The 17,813-nt window shown below is 47.9% G+C and overlaps 1 protein-coding gene across 24 annotated transcripts in view; it reads left to right on the top strand.

Moving 5' to 3' along the window:
* LOC119464013 (protein sel-1 homolog 1-like) overlaps window positions 1-17,813 on the top strand; it is a 398,467-nt gene that overhangs the window by 12,145 nt on the left and 368,509 nt on the right. For 13 of the 24 annotated variants that reach the window (XM_049656622.1, XM_049656627.1, XM_049656624.1 and 10 more), the window contains exons 6-8: window positions 1,203-1,561; window positions 6,198-6,352; window positions 14,632-14,835. In XM_049656622.1, coding sequence (XP_049512579.1) covers window positions 1,203-1,561; window positions 6,198-6,352; window positions 14,632-14,835 — 718 coding nt within the window. The remainder of the gene's footprint in view (window positions 1-1,202; window positions 1,562-6,197; window positions 6,353-14,631; window positions 14,836-17,813) is intronic. The other 11 variants (XM_049656629.1, XM_049656628.1, XM_049656635.1 and 8 more) reach the window with 2 other exon arrangements.

Here is a 17,813-nt window from a genome sequence, read left to right as displayed (position 1 = left end):
ATAAGTGTTTGCATAGAATGAAGCGATTTTGCATCAAATTCGAGAGCCGAGTTTTTGCACACGCCGATCAGTTGAAGGGACACGAAAAATGCATAGAACTCTAGCCAAAGACAGCTTCGCTGTAAAACTACTTGCCGTAGGTGAGATCTGCAGGAGGACGAGTCATATGCAGGCCTATTAGAGTGGGTGTTTAAGATTCATACTAGGAATATGGAAATGGACTGAAAAAATTGGTTGAATTATCTGGCGGGGGTCAAATTAAACGAGATGCAGAAAAAATGCCAAAACACACCACTGTTTCATTTGGCAGTGATTGCCCGATTGTAGCATGCCCCCAAATGAAACGCGTACCCGCTTTCTATGGGTCTGAAGCAGAAAACCAATATAGAAATGTTATTAAAGCTTCTGAATAAAGAAGAAATCTAATGCACACCCGATTTTTTAGAATGGTGGTCTGTTTTCCAAAGTCAGCTTTATCGCATGGTTTTTTAAGTCAGCTTCGTCGCAATACAGCCATGTTATGTGGTAAAACGGAACGCCGTGAAGGCAGTTTTTGTTTCGTACCCGATTGCACCACGCAGGCAATTTCTGGCCCAGTTTCCTTGGAAAACAATAGGCACCCATTAAAATCGGGTAAATACCGTAATCAGACATTGGGAGCTACCATTATTGCTTGAAAATCTTTCTAGGGTGGGCCAAAAATAGGCATTTTTCATGGGAGAGTGTGTTTAATGCATTCACTGTCCCCTTAGCTCCGCACAGACGCTGGGGTCACCTTATGGGTCAGGCGTTCAAATTGGTCTGGCGAATGCCAATTTAAGGATCGAAATTACGAACGTTCGGGCCATAGAAACACATGGGTGCCAGCTGGGAACAGTTGGGATCGAAATAACCGGATTCGAATTAACTGAAGTCTACTGTATAAGGACAAACGGGAGCAACACGTTTGCGACAAAGTTCATGCGCAGCCATGCATCTCCCTATCATGTCTGCCCTGGGCTGCAAGGTGCAGCCCAGTGCTGACCTGTTACACAAAATAACAGTTCTTCAACTAAACGAGACGGAAAAAAAAAAAACTCGGAAACAAGTGGAGTATGGTACAAAACAGTATAAGCTGTGCTTACATTGACAAGTATCTTCGATGGTTTCTACAAACATTTCTTTGTCACTCGTGCATAAAATGTGCTCTAACTGTGCCACAGAGCCTACGAACTCTTGGAGGAAGCAGCTGACCTTGGCCACGCGGCATCCCAGGAATCCATCGGCGAGGCGTACCTGTTTGGCGAGGGGGTCCCTCAGAATGTCACCAAGGCTCGGCTCTACTTCGAGGCCCTGGCTTCGGTGGGCTCACCGACGGGCCAGATGTACCTCGGCTTCATCTATGCCGTCGGCTTGGGGGTCAACTCGAGCCAAGCCAAGGCGCTTGTGTACTATACCTTTGGTGCCCTGGGTGGCAACCCATTTGCCCAAATGGCCCTGGGTTACCGGTACTGGTTCGGTACCAGCGTGCTCTCAAGCTGTGAGGCATCACTGACCTACTATCGGAAGGTGGCCAAAGTTGGTAAGTTGTGCATGCTTTAGTGTTCAGCCTATCTGTATACAGTCGAACCTCATTCATACATACGTTTTGGAAAAAAAAACGCGAGAAATAATGTACTAACCGGGAAAACGTGCGATCCGAAGTAACAAAAAATTTTACAGACAACTGTTGTAGACATCTATGTAATGCAAAGCATCATGCGGATCGTTGCAGCCTGAGGCACGTTTTGTTGTTTTCCTATTGTGAGGTGTTTTAAGAGGGCGCCAGAAAACCGAAACGAAATCGAGCTGTTGGGCGACGCCGCATGCCGCCAAAGCGAAACGAAATACCCACATCGCTCCGCCTGCTGCAGGAAACGGAGGAGCGTTTGGATTATCGCCTACTGAAAGTGTGCAGTACACTACCAATGGCACTACGCACCACGCGCTGTAAAACAGATAGGTGAAGTTGCTTGCTTGGTGGTGGCGTGCAGCAGAGGTAGATCACCCAGCTTCTAATCTGAAGGTCATAAGTTCGAATCCTCCTCCAGTCCACTACATTTTCAGGCGTGGAGTGGCGCCTGAAACCGGCAAAAAAATGTCGCCGAGAGCTAGTGGGGCTATACTAGTCCAGGTGCAACCAAATTGGGCTAGCAGGCAAGGTGCAGAAAGAGGACTTTTTTTTCTTAGTGCGGAAGCGACGACGCATCAGGTTTTGCTAGCGCATGCTCTGCCCAGACAAGTGTTGCCTAGCAACGGAGGCGCATCTTTCTCCTTTCGCCCCTCTTTCTGCAGCCCTGCCAGCTACACGCAGGGAGAAATGTAACCATGTAACCTCCCTGCTTGTAGGGATGCCACACGGTCGCATTTTCCCGACGGTGTCTCAGCTTGTACTTTGAAATAGTGCAGGTGTCCATGGCAAGGAATGTGAAAAACAAACAAAATGAGACATTGTGCTTTAGAGGCAACATAGAACTTCCTCTTTGTTGGTGGTTTTTCTCGGCAAAACCTCCTGTGTGCTCCGCTCTTACTGTACTGCGCTTTGGTGGTGCATGGCGATGGAATCTATGGCAACAGCACAGGCCAAGAGCCAACAGCGACGTTTTCGTGGCTAGCTCATGCGGTGACAACTGATGAAACGATGGGTTGATGGACAAAATGGTTAATTTTGGGGCTTTCACTGTAGTGACCTTTCGGAATAACGAACAATATGCCGTGGTCCCCTGAAGTTCGTTACATGGAGATTTCACTGTACTATGTTTTGGTAACGAGCGCAAGTGATACGCGGTGATCGCTGGCCACAGAAACTTGTTAATCCATTCCTTTGGTGGTAAATAGGTTTAGATCTCCGACGCCTTTCATGTAATAAATTTGTCTTTTATTGCTGTGCAAAAGTACGAGACATAGTTTTATGTTTAATTATATGGCACAAACCCAACATCTTTCTTTCATAAGCGATGCACTATTTTTTGGTCGCAGATGCATACAGTGCGAGAAACGTTGCCATTTATATGAAGCTGAGTACAGTGCAGTCTACTTATAAGATATCAAGAAGAACGAAAAATGTGATCGTTACAAATTATCATCGCTATATCTGGACTGCCGTAAAAAAAAACACAAATAAAGTGCATATATATTTGCCATCCCGTAACCAAATTTGCCACTTGCGATAAAAAATCGATGACGTAGAAAGTAGGCTGTGAAAAATGAAACGTTTATTTAGACCTCAAAATAGCATCTCAATTGTTAGGCGTGCTGAAATAGTCAGAAATCTGCATTTGCTTTCACAGAAGTTTTGGATTCACAACCGCCGTGTGCATCATGTCCAGCTGCTGCGCAAACACTGGTGGCTGTAATTTAGCGTGCATGAAATCAATGAGCGACTCAATCAACGACAGTGCACTTTGGGTGTACATCGGGGTTGGCGTTGAAGACGGGCCATTGTCAATCTCATCGTTGCTGCCGCTGCTGTTATCGCCTCCGTCGCACAACGCCGCCGTCTGTCGCAACAACGATCGCACCGTCGGAGATCTCTTCGCAGAACGAGGCAGCACTATCTGCACTCAGAAACTCCTCTATCGAAGCACCACCTATTTCATCGTCGGTAGCGACCAAGGAGGTTATAAAAAAACTTTTTGGTAGCGACATGCTCCCAGAGTTTGGTAATATCAACAGTTTCCACAGTGTTGGTTTCGCCCATGGGGGTTTGGTACTGGCACACGAAGCCCGCTTTTTCCATTGATCGACATGGCCACTGCTTCTAGCCTTCATTATCGTGGCGCTCCCGGTTTTCATAATCGTCGATATCATCGACTGTGCGAGCTGATACTTCTCCTGCAAAATTTGCAGCTTCGTCTTGAGAGACGCAGCGCAAAGCTGCGTCGATGCACCTCCCGCTGCTTGCACGGTATATTTCCACGCTCACTGAGAGGCGCCGCTCGCTTATCGATTTCTTCCCCCTCTTCTCTGGACGCTCGCACGACTGCCGGCGACGCAGACGCGAAGCAGCCAGAGCCATCTTGTGCACGCTGTGCCAACTCGGGATGCTCTCCCTGGCTTTCGCAATCGGCGCACGGGCGGAACGCGCTGCGCGGTAAGGTCGGCAGATACGAACTCGCGTAAGGAAACTTTCGTCCCCGTCTCAATTAAGGGCAATTTAGGAACACAAATTTGTTCTGGATAAGAAACGCTACCCAGAAGCAAAATTTCGGTCGTTATATCTGATATGTGGCGAATAACATATCGTTTTATATGTTTTTTTTTTTCTCATGTCCTAATGCATAAGTTGACACTCTTAAGTGTACTCATCGTTATAACCGATATATCGTTATACAGTCGAACCCACCTGTAACGATACCGGTTTTAACAGTATATCGGTTGTAACAATGAGAAGCTGCTGCACTGTCAACTTTTGTACGTTTTCTATGGTGAAATAACCCGCTTACTACAATGCCCCCATACCGCATTATCAGTTATAATGATGAAGTCTATCTACTGGGTGTCCATGGTGAAAAGAAAAAAATTTGAGCCGTTGCACGCCGCTGCGTGCTGCTTTCCACCCTTCTCCACATCGCCAGCCTCGCACACCTCTGTCCCGTTGCCCTTCCGCCCCTCCGAACGCGAATGGGCTGCGCCCATAGCTCTACGCCGCGCCACCTACCGAAACACGAATGGACCGCGCCAACTGTGTTGGAGCTAGGTCACTCTAGCGGAGAGCCCTAAATGTGTGACGCAATGAAGACAAAACGACATTAGTCCCGGAGTGCCTGTGCGTCCTGCTTCCGAACAATTTTTGGCAATTTTTATGGTTCGTGTAGAGCCATCGTGCGATGGGAGGATTGACCTGCTGCGTTCCTGGGGACTACAATAACCACAGAAGGGACAAAGGCTTCGGATTTTATGTTTTCTAAAGAGCGAAAGCTTCGAGAGACGTGGATCCAATGGAATAATAGGTGGTACTGGTAATACATACATCGTGTGAGAAGAAACACGGGGACAAATAGAGGCCGCATTTCGATAGTGGCAAAATGCGAAAATACCCGTGTACTTAGATTTCCCGGAATTTATAGATAATTTGTTGATTATCGATTAGCTATTGATTGGCTATCGATTGGCTATCTCAAGGTGTATTGGCCACGTATTTGGGCTAGGCTAAGCACAACCAAGTCATCCCCAGCATTTCCCGAAATTCATTGATTATTGATCGATTATTGATTGGCTATCGATTGGCTTTCGCAAGGTTTTGGCCACGTATTTGGGCTAGGCTAAGCACAACCAAGTCATCCCCTGCATTTTCTGGAATTTACTGATTATTGATCGATTATCTATTAGCTATTGATTTGCTATCAGTTGGCTATGACAAGGTATTGGCTAATGTATTTGGGCTACGCTAAGCACTACCAAGTCATCCCCAGAATTTTCCGGAATTTATTATTGATCGATTATCGATTAGCTATTGATTGGCTATCGATGACTTGGCGATGATTGGCTATCGGTGTTTATATGTTAAAAACGCCACCTAGCTTACCGAAGAACTTCTAGATATCGCTGTTACTGAAGTCTGCAAGTCGTGCGCGAAACCCATGTAGGTAAGCATCATTAGGGCATGAAAGTTTCGGCGCCGCATTTCAAACCTTTCTCCAGCAGGTATACAAATTCTATTATGTCCGTCGCTAAGCAAACATAACGTTGCAATCACCAAGATACACGTGTGCAAAAATAGTAACTCAAAACGACCGCGTACATCAGCACGTTTTACATACAAAGCTCTAACAAATCGATACCCAATGCGTAATCAGCGGGTAACAACCGAAATGAAAGAGCAGCAGGCACTTTTCAACGTTCGCCTCGCATGCTGCAGTGAACAGCCGATGTAATTTCTTAAAATACATGACGAATGCTTCTCGGTGGTGGAGTCGCAGAGATGTCTGGGAAGCTCGTGCGCAGTAGTCAACGAGCACGGACTATGGTGCTGTGGTTGACCAGTTGACTACGACTAAGATGGTGGCAGTGCAACTTCCGGAAAACCGGCGCATGCTCAGATCGGTCGGTGGAATTGGTCTATTTAGACCAATTCAGTGTTGGATCCTGATGCCCCTAAACACGCACTGTTGTGACATGCTTTCCTGAAATCAATTGTTTTTATTTCTACCCCCCCCCCCCCTCCTTATTATCTGCAGTGGAGCACGACGTCAACAAGGGCGGCTCAACTGTGATTCAACGAATTCGACTTTTAGATGAGATTGAAAACCCTGGCTCATCGTCAGGACTCATCGATGACGACCTAATCCAGTACTACCAGTTCCTCGCCGATAAAGGAGATGTGCAGGCTCAAGTATGTGTTCACAGCGAAGTTCCTGTCTGATGCTGACGATGTTTAATCTTAATGGTTAATGTCTAATCGATGCTGGCAACCTAACCTAATCGCCTGCTTCCTCAGTTAGATACTTATAGAACTTTGAACCATTTTAAATGTGCTCTGACTAATGTGGCATTGTGATGTTTCGATTAAGCTAACAGCTTCAGTTTTTTAGATCACATTAGAACCATTGTTAATAATAAAAACCTATCTACACTTAATATTTTCAAATCAAGTCAGCAGAAATCCGCAAGGTGTAGAAAATTTAGAGATAAAAAAATAGTATATGCTCGACAATAGCATAAAGCTCGGACGGGTTTCTCGGGCAAAGCTGTACAGTTGAAAAAAAAATTGTTCTTGTCCTTGGATCGAACCCGGGAATAATGTCTTTTCAGGGTGGATCACTCAACCATTTGAGTTAACCAGGAGGTCAGTAAGGTTTTCTTCAACTACGGAGGCTTTCTTTCTGAGAAGCCTGCATTAAGTTTCCTCTATTGCTTTATTCTGCTCTTGGGTAGGAGGCAATTCTTTCCTTTTTTCCTTTCCATTCCACATTTCTCTTTGAACATTAGCTTTGTGGGAAACTTCTAGTGCAGCTAGCATTGCAATGTAATGTTTGCGTTAGTTTCACCTGTTGTGAACATGGGTAAGAAGTTGACCGCTGTCATCCCTTCTACAATTTTAATTTGTGCTGCTGTGCCCACATAGGTGTTGTAACTACGGGGTGGAGGAAGAGAGACGGACTCTTTGAGCAGACGAAGAAATGAAAAGATTTATACAATATTTACACATAGTGGATAATAGCATACATGTAGCTAGCTGTAAGAGCGCATCAGACCGATTGGGCGGCTGGTGGCGACTCTCTGTCCCAACAGAGGGCTGGTTTTCCCTTAAATCTCTTTGACGACTCCTCGTCAGCAGGCACCAGGCGGGGCAGGTGCTGACGTCACCCGCGTCGCATTCTTCTTTCGTTGTGGAGAAGGCTGGGCGCTGCTTGAAGTCGCCCGCGTCGCATTCTTGATACGTCGTGGAGAAGGTCGGGTGCTGCTTCAAGTCCTCCACGTCGCATTCTTGATTCGTCGCAGAGCTCCCGTCGCTTCGATGATAGGCACGTAGTGTGGCACAGCAGGGCAGTGACCGCATTTGCTATGCATGTAGTATCAGCATGGCTTCCGAGATCAGTCTCGTTGTAGCGTCGTGCCGCCCGATCTTTGAGGCCACATTATTGGCACCATTATGTTCTCTGCCACCAGATGGCGCCACCACCTTACCAATCGTGTAATTTCATAGCTTTTGGGTACTGCCGTGGTTACTGCTTGGCCATGGCATCTAAAGTAATCTGGTCAATGAGCCACCGTGTTTATCGGTGCGTAACTGTAAACGCAAGAAGTGGCGAGGGTTTCAAGTAGTGGCGGGAAAGGGCGGGCAGTCTTTAGAGCAAAATTGTAGGCTCCATGTTGCGTGTACAGGATTAACATTTGGCACATGCCTTCAGGCCCTTGTGTTTCAAGGGCTCAGTTCAGGCACTTGTGTTTCTGGCCAATTCTTGCATCTGTTATGTTTTGTAAATCGTACCATTCTTCCTCAATGCATTCTTCATTTTCATAGTACACCTCATTAATCATTGCCATGATCTTAATACATGTATATTTTATGCACTTTACAGCGACTATTTTAGGTCCCTTTACAGCCACCCCTCATCTACTTCTCTGAATTCATCGCTCCACTGCAAATTCACAAACACTGGCATGGTGCTCTTTGGCCATACTTGGCCCTTGCGCCATTAAACACCATACATCATCATCATCATCATTTGGCACAGGTGTTCATGAGACTGTAGTCTAGCAACTGATGAAAAGGAAAATTATTATCCGTCCAACTGTAACATGAAACTACGAAGGCTGTCAGCTTTGTTCACTCGTAGCACTACTTTCTTAGGCTGTCAATTAAAGCCTAGCAGTTATAATTGATGGCAACCTAAGAATGTAGTGCCAAGTACACAAATGTCCATCTCAAACACAACGAGGAACATTTGTATAGGTGCACTAGCCAATTATGTTAGGTAACGTCATGGCAGAGGCATCTTTTGAATACTTCAGAAACTGTTTTAGAGTGCGAAGGCACAGAGAACTAGTGCAGTGTGGTTTTGAGGGTAGAGCTCGTACTACATTCTTGGGTTGCCGCCGAACATGGACAGTTGTCAGAGTAAAGGTGTAGGTGCCTAGGAAAGGGAAGTGCAGTTGAGGACAGCAGCTGATTGGGTGGTGCGATGGAATTAAGATATGACCCACAATTAGGCCGCGGCAGCCGCATTTCTATGGAGGCGAAATGCAAGAACGCCTGTGTACCATGCATTGGGTGTACGTTACCCCAGGTGGTCAAAATTAATCCGGAGTCCCCCACTGTGGTGTGCCTCATAATTATATTGTGGTTCTGGCACAAACGAAAGCAGAATTTAATTAATAATGAAATAATTAACCAAATTAAGAAATTTGCAGGCATAGGATGCAGTTAACTGGTGCAAGACTAGGATAATTGGAAGTCACTGGAAGAGACCATTGTCCTGCAGTGGCCATAAAAACAAGCTGATGATAATGACGACACGTTGATCACACCAACTGAACACAGCCGGTAGGCCTGTAATGTACGTTACCCCTTTGCTGAAGCACCAGAAGCAGTCACAAAAGCCCCAGCCAACCTGTGCGCCGAGTGCTAAACATCATTAACAAGCAGTTCTTCTCGTAGCTTGTGACTACAGGTATGCAATGCAGTTGAACCTCGATATAATAAACATGGATGTAATGAATATCAGATATAATAAAGTAAACATAAAATATGTTTCACCGATAGCATGTAATGAATATGTGCTTATAAAGTGACTGTCAGATAATATTGCTGCTAAGTGTCACGAGCAAGCACTGAGAAAGAAGTGACTGGGACGCATGCTCTGCAAGAGGCGGGCACTGAAGAGGAAGAAGTTGAGGCTGAGGACGCCAGCTTGAGTTTTTGCACGCCATCTTATCCAGCTGTCGGTCTCGCCGACGCCCGGTACATCTTCAATTGTCTTTTCGTGACAAAACTGGTGGAGGTGCTGGGTACAGTTCATCAGATGCCACAAACCCCTCCTGGTAGCAGGAGTACCAGCCCAATACTAGTGAACACGCCTGTCCACCGGGCCAGCAGGAGAATCTGAGGATTGCCTCCGGAGCTTGATCATCTCTCCGAAACAGCATCGACGCCCCCACGGACCGGCATGGAAGGAACGTCGACGTCTCTACCGACCATTATGCAAGGTACAGCCACAACGGCAACTAAGTACCTGCTGCAAAATCTCCGAGTGCCGAAAGTGTTCCACGGGAATATCTTCGAGGATGTAGAAGACTGGTTAGCCCAGTTTGAGTGTGTTGCCGAGATAAACGAATGGAGCGGCAAACGAATGGAGCGACACAGCGAATTTGAGAAATGTCTACTTCCGCTTGGAAGACGGTGCTCGTATTTGGTACCAGAACCGAGAAGAGCTCATCAAAGCAAACACTGCTTCACTAACAGACACGATTGCCTTTGGAAACGTGGACGCTCTCGGAGACCTTATCTGCTCTGTGGTGCGTGATGAGCTTCAACGGCTCGGCTGTCTGCCTCAGCCCACGCTGGGTTCTATTTCTGCCCTCGTGAGAAATGAAGTGCAGCAAGCAATCCAAGGTCTCGTTCCAAGCAGCAATACCCAGCCTGTGACAGCACAGCTGCAGCGGGCATCGTACGCTCAAACCCATTTCATCCCCGCCACGTTTTACGCCGCGTCATACGTCCCGCCGCTCCCATCAGTGCAACCGATCCAACGTATGGAGGATCGGCGCCCGCTCCAAAGGAAATCTGACGTCTGGCGTACCCCGGGCAGAAGGCCTCTGTGCTATCGCTGTGGAGAAGCCAGTCACGTATACCGCGAGTGCCCATACCGCCGCCTTGGATTGCAAAGTTTTGCCGCAGATTCACCAAGGCCCAGATATGGCGAAAGGCCTAGAGCGATTGAAGAATACTTGAACGAGCAGAGTACGCCACTGTTCCCGCGGCAGCAGTCGCACTCACCGTCCCCCAGGTGATCTTCCCCAGCTCCTAGAAGCCCTCCAATGGCAGCGCGGGGATAATCGCCAAGCCCTCACCTGGAAAACTAAGAACAGCGACCTTCGGGGGCGAGGCCGCTGATAATCGCCCTTCCGAAGACCTCCCATCAACGCGAGCACGGTCTATTCAACACGATTCAACGGCGACAGCAGCCGAACTCAGCGACAAACTCTCGCTAGACATACCTGTTGTGCTCGACAGCCTCCACGTTAGTGCGTTATTGGACACGTGTGCCGACTGCTCAGTCTTGTGCGGAAAACTAGTGACGGAATTTGGAAAGGTTATCACGCCTTGGTCTGGAATGTAAATTCGTACTGCTGGCGGGCATATCGTAACACCGTTGGGCATGTGCACGGTCAGAGTACAAATTCGTGGGTCTACGTTTCCAGCCAGCTGCCTCATACTCCGCGATTGTTCATGGGACCTCATCTTGGGCATCAACTTTCTGCGAGAGTATGGTGCCATTATAGACCTCCGGGAGTGCACACTGACTTTTTTGACAGAAAGAGCAGCGAACAGGCGCGACAATAGCCGACGTAACGTGCTTCAGGTTTACGCTGACAGTATAACTTTACCACCACGCGCAAGTGTCCTGGTAGCGGTCAGGTGCAACGATCTGTGTGACAGCGAAGCTGTTGCAGAGGGCAATTCCTCTCTTATGCTGACTCATGGTGTATGTGCAGCCCGCAGTCTCATTATGCTTCGAGTTGGACATTATGCACTGCTCGTGACGAATTTCAGCCAGGAACATCGGTACCTATTTTGTCATACTACTATCGCTTTCGCTGAGCCCATAGCAGACGTTGCTGAATGCTTTGTGTCTATGACAATGGACGGCCCAGCCCAGACACTTGGCAATATCGACATCAATTCAGTCCTTTCTGAGGAAAAACAGGAAGCGCTGCGTGAGTTGCTACTTCGATTCAAGGAGTGCTTCACATCTTCTTCTAAGGTACGCCAGATGCTCATCACGAGACACCGAATAATCACGTATGACAATTCTCGTCCTATACGACAACTACCTTATTGCGTATCGGCGAAAGAGCGCAACGTGATTAATGCACAAGTGAAAGAAATGCTTGACACTGTTGTCATACAACTGTCCCAAAGCCCTTGGTCGTCGCCGGTGGTCCTCGTCAAAAAGAAAGATGGAACGCTTTGGTTCTGCGTTGACTATAGAAAGTTGAATAATGTCACAAAAAAATATGTTTATCTGCTTCCGCGGATCGATGATTCGTTAGATCGACTGCGGTGAACCAGGTATTTTTCATCTGAAGAGAGGATATTGGCAAATCGAAGTTGACGAACGAGATCGCGAAAAAACTGCCTTTGTTACTCCAGATGGACTATACGAATTTAAAGTGCTTCCATTCGGCCTGTGTTCTGCACCAGCCACATTCCAGAGAATGATGGACACTGTTCTGACGGGTCTGAAGTGACACAGTTGTTTATGTAGTATACCTAGATGATGTCGTCGGGTTTGCGGTGACATTCAAAGAACATCTGAAGCGTCGAGGCGGTACTTGAGGCGCTCCGCTCCGCCAATCTCGCGCTAAAGCTAGAAAAGTGTTACTTCGGTTATGAAGAGCTGAAGTTTCTCGGGCATGTCATGAGCACCGTCGGCGTCCAGCCTGACCCAGACAAAACATCTGCTGTTGCTGCTTTTCCGACTCCTCGTGACAAGAAAACAGTACGCCACTTTCTCGGTCTGTGTGCGTACTATGGTCGCTTCATCGCTAATTTCTCCCGGATCGCCGAACCACTCATACGCCTCACGCGAGAAGACACACTCTTCGTTTGGACGGTTGAACAAGACGCAGCTTTCACCGAGTTGCGGCAGCGCCTGCAGGAATCACCCGTCCTCGCTCACTTTGACGAGGACGCTGACACCGAGGTGCATACCGACGCAAACAACATTGGTCTTGGCGCTGTATTCGTCCAACACCAGGAAGGCGTTGAGCGAGTGATTGCTTACGCCAGTCGAACCCTTTCACGCGCCAGAATCAACTACTCCACCTCCGAGAAAGAGTGTCTAGCGGTTGTGTGGGCCATCATGAAATTTCGGCCTTATCTCTACGGTTGCCCTTTCAAGGTGGTGACAGACCACCATACCTTGTGTTGGTTAGCCAACTTACGAGACCCATCTGGGCAACTGTCTCGATGGAGTCTCCGTCTGCAGGAGTTCGATGTTACCATCGTCTACAAATCTGGCCGCAAACAACGAAGATGCAGACATGTCGCGTGCTCCCGTCGAAACTTGCGATAAGGACATGGACAAAGACGGCGCATTCTTTGGGGCCGTCACCGCATCTGACCTGATCATACAGCAGTGCGAGGACGCTGAAATATGCCCTCTCATCGATCACCTAGAAGGCAAGAATGTTACAATCCCACGACACATTCCTCGCAGTTTCTCGACCTTCTGCCTCCGAAAGGGTGTCCTCTACAAGAAAAACGCGGGTGCCAGTGACAGATTATCTACCGATTGTACCTGCCGCCCTCCGTGATGATATTCTTAGCCTGCCATGATGAGCCCACGTCCGGACACTTGAGGTTTTCACATACTCTTGCTACAGTATGCCAGACATACTACTGGCCCAGACTTTCTACCACGGTCAAGCGTTACGTGCAAAGCTGCCGTGAGTGTCAACGCAGGAAATCACCATCTTTAAAGCCCGGGGGATTTCTCCGACCCATCGCACCACCTAGCGCACCGTTTGATCAAATCGGCATGTATCGTCTGGGACCCTTTCCTTTGTCAGCCAGCAGAAACAAATGGATTATAGTCGCCACAGACTATCTAACACGCTATGCTGGGACGAACGCTGTGCAACGTGCCACGGCCTACGAAGTTGCCCAGTTCTTTATAGATCATAGTCCTCAGACATGGTGCCCCATCACATGTCATCACCGACAGAACTGCCTTTACAGCCCAACTGATAGAGGACATATTCAAGCTGAGCTGCATGCAGCATTGCAAGGCAACTGCCTATCATCCGCAGACCAACGGACTGACGGAACGGCTAAACAAAACCATTGCTCACATGCTGTCTATGTATGTAGACGTCGAGCATAAAACATGGGATCAAGTCCTGCCGTTAGTTACATTCGCGTACAACACCACCATTCAAGAAACCACACGATTCACACCGTTCCATCTTGTCTACGGGCGCAAGGTCCAGACCACGCTAGACGCTATGCTCCCGCACGACAGACGCATCACTTACTTCCGACACCGAGAAACTTACTCAGCACACAGAGGAAGCTTGTCAACTCGCGTGCATACACATCACGAAGCAGCAGAGTACAGACGCACGACGCTACAACCTTCGACATCGGCAAGTCGAGTACCAGCCAGGTGACCAAGTCTGGGTGTCGACTCCAATCCGTCGCCAGGGGTAGTCCGAGAAGCTTCTTAGTAGATAGTTTGGACCCTACAAAGTGATACGCCACTTTAGTGAAGTGAACTATGAGGTCATTCCGGACGGTGCCGTGTCGCCTCGGCGTCAACAGCACCACTCGGAGATAGTCCATATTGTTCGCCTCAAACCGTATTTCGCGTGTTCAGGCAGCGCCGACCCGATCTCATACGACTTCCACTTTCTAGTTTAGTAAGCATTGGGTCGATGGTTTTCTTTTGGCGGGGGAATAATGCCGCTCAGTGTCACGAGCAAGTGCTGAGAAAGAAGTTGTGACTGGGACAGGCGCTCTTGCGAGAGGTGGGCGCCGAAGAGGAAGAAGTTGAGACTGAGCGCCGGCTTGAGTTTTTGCACGCCATCTTATTCAGCTGTCTGTCTCGCCGACGCCCGGTACATCTTCAATTGTCTTTTCATGACAATATGAAGGTATTTTCGTGTCATATACGACTTTTGTTATAGCGACATTAGACTGTATTCCGGTCACATGCATATGTATGTATAAATAGGAAGGTAAAATATGCACAGTTGACATTGCTGAGAGAGGCCGTCACCTTGCAATGTGCATACATTAGGTTGATGGTGACGATGACAGGCAGGCTGATTGACAGTGCCCCAAGCAGCATTGTAGGGTTCCCCCTCGTAGCTGAGTTTGGACAGAAGGGGAAGCTGCACCAGTGCAACCAGCACGCACTCAGTGTCCACTGAACGTGCCTGCAGGTGGGCCTGGGCCAGCTGCACTACCAGGGTGGCCGGGGTGTGGAGCAAGACCACTCGCGTGCCCTGGGCTACTTCACACAGGCGGCCAACACGGGCAACGCCAACGCCATGGCCTTCCTGGGCAAGATGTTCCTCGAGGGGGGCTCGGTCGTGCCCCAGAGCAACGAGACGGCCTTCAAGTACTTCTCCATGGCTGCCGAGAAGGTTAGTGAGTGACAATGGCTCCTGTGCGGTTAGCATGCTCTGGGAACGTCACCCAGTTTGCGACATGCTTTACTGCAATAGCAATTATGTGGACACACCAAGCACATATCTGCTGTTGTTGTCGCCGTGATGTTCCATATAATGTCCAGGGACGTTAACATCGTCGAGGGGGGGCAGTGCGGGACAAAGGGGAGGGTTGGGGGGGGGGGGATGCGGCGTTTTACTCCTGCACCAACTGTGTACTTTGCATGGGCGCGCGCGCGCCTTAACTTAAAAGCAATCTGCATACCTTTGTGCGTACGGTGTTCTCGTCGCTAAGTTTCTGTTGAAGCGATAGACAGCACTGTCACTTGGCTCACTGCTGCTCAGGCCAGCGTTTTGACAGTGAGTGACCGCAGTCATCGAGCGTGATGTGTTCATGTTTGCCTGTGCGCTGCCACCATGCTTTTTAATTTAGTTAGTAAGCGAATATGTACGAGTTTATACGGCCAATAAACTTCTACCGTTGCTTTCTATTGCTGTCTGCTAATTTGCTATCGCAATCAATGCTTCACCTTTCAGGCGAAACTGCGTTTTTTGTTGTTTTTTTTTGTCCGTATTGAACCTATTTCACGCAAATTTGGGTCACTGGATATGTGCCGCTCATCGATGACAAAAAAAATTATAAAATTTATCTGGCGGTGGGTGAAATCGAACCCGCATTTTATACAGGGTGTTTCTACGAAGACATTAAGTAATATTTGAAAATAGTCGTTTTGAATTAAAGGGGCAGTTCCTTCGGAGACGTGCCGTCAGCGGTGGCAACCGTGGGGCTGATGGGTCTTACTTGGTAATTAATCACTAACAAAAATCTATTCATTAACTTTTGAACATTTAGTTTCTCGGGTTCATCGTAATTGGGAAATTACCGCCGGCACGTATGAGCCATATCAACTTTTCGATCTGAAAAAAATGCGATTACCCGCAAAATTGTAGCATGACAAATTTCAGCTGAGCGCGTGAAACTGAAGCTGAAACTGCAGCGAGCGCAATGCCGCACCCCTCGAGGTGACATTCTGCTTATGTCACCCAGCAGCTGGCAGTCACCGCACGGCCACAGTGAGGAGCCCGGAGCCCACAGCGAGATCCCATCACTGAGATTCTGCTACAGTGCGTTATAAATGCAACAATTTCCAATGATAACACATGTTCGCATATACTAATTGCCTTGCCGTGTTTAGAGAACTATGGGCATTTTAAAATTTAAAGATACCGCATGATAAATAACATCAAGAGAATGTTTGAAGTCGCGAGCGCAAAGATGAAACGAATTCATGTGTTAACCATCACTCCCATGGTAGAATGAACAATAGCAGTGCCAAAGTTCCAAACCGGCAAATACAGTCGAACCTACTTGCAACAATATTCACGTGCCACGAAAATTGGATTTTATAACCGATAATTGTTATAACCAAGTTGGATGAAAAAAAAATCAACAGGGGGATGGCAGAGCTGTTGAGAGAAAACTATAATGACGGGGAGGCCAGTGCCCTTCCACACCACCTTTCTCCACCCGGCCGCTGATTGCGTTGACTCGTTTAACTGTTTAAATCTGCTTCCTGCATGCTCTGATCGCGTGTAACAAGTCGCAGCTGTTGGCGTTCAAGAATGGCACTGCTATAATAAAAGCTCGTTAATTCGGATTTCACAGGACCGACAAAAATGTCTGAATTACAAAAATGTCTGAATTGACCGAATGTCGAATTGTCGAGGGTATCAAGAAAACAATAAACATATGCTTTCTACATCAACACGGTTTTATTTACTAAATGAATCGGCAAAATCTTGTTTCTATTTTGCACAAAAGCATTGTGGAAGCTGCAGTTCTCGTCATTTCGTGTAACTGATTAGCGCTAGCAGCGGCGAAGGCCTCGCGACTTGTGTTCAGCGCGGCCATGGTGCGCGTCTTCATATGAGACGCTTTTCACTACCGCGCGCACATTATTTTTTCCCTCAGTGTTGCCAGGTCGCCGCCGATCATGATGTAGACGGTGCTCTTCATCCTCGACAGCTTTGCACCGAGTAAAAACGAAACTATTGTTTGCCGCAACTACGGCCGCTGTCGACGCGATCATGAACGGTGACCTTGGAAGTTCTGAAGGCTTACGGTCTACGCACACACTGAGTCAAAACGAAACTACCGTTTACCGCAACCGTTGCGGACGAAATCGCGGCCGCTATCGACACAATCATGGATGATGACTACGCAGTCATGAATGCCCGTGGTCAACGCGGTGCTATGCGTGGTGGTAAACGCAAGAATAAAGGCTTTAAAGACGCAAATAGGCACGAAGCGTTGTGGCGTTGCTGTCATTCCAGTACGATTTTCACTGATGACTATGTCGATGCGAACTCCATCGCTTCGTTTTGGTGGACGCTAATGTCGTTTTGTCTCTATTGCATCACACATTTAGGGCTCTCCGCTAGAGTGACTTAGCTCCAACGCAGTTGGCACGGTCCATTCGTGTTTCGGTAGGTGGCGTGGCGTAGAGCTATGGGCGCAGCCCATTCGCGTTCGGAGGGGCGGAAGGGCAACGGGACAGAGGCGCATGAGGCTGGCAAGGCGGAGAAAGATTGAAAACAGCGCGCGGCAGCGGCGTGCAACGGGTCAATTTTTTTTTTTCTTTTCAAGGTTCGCATTCCATTCCCTTTCGGCATGGACACCCAGTAGCCAGACTTCATCATTATAACCGATAATACGACATTGGGGGCATTGTAGTAAGTGGGTTATTTCACCATAGAAAACATATAAAAGTTGACGGTGCAGCAGCTTCTCATTGTTAAAACCGCTATCGTTATAAGTGGGTTCGGCTGTACAAGACACAAAGGCAAAAACGAGATCTCTCTAGTAATGTCATTTTAGCAAATTCTATTCTATGAACTACAACATACTATCTTCGAGGTGGTTCACAGTCAACTTCCGTTATTTCGACCCTGAC

The sequence above is a fragment of the Dermacentor silvarum genome, chromosome 9 (genome assembly GCF_013339745.2).
Source record: "Dermacentor silvarum isolate Dsil-2018 chromosome 9, BIME_Dsil_1.4, whole genome shotgun sequence".
NCBI lineage: Eukaryota > Metazoa > Arthropoda > Arachnida > Ixodida > Ixodidae > Dermacentor > Dermacentor silvarum.
The sequence above is the reverse complement of the archived record's forward strand: the minus strand, read 5'-3'. Positions and strand labels throughout refer to the sequence as shown.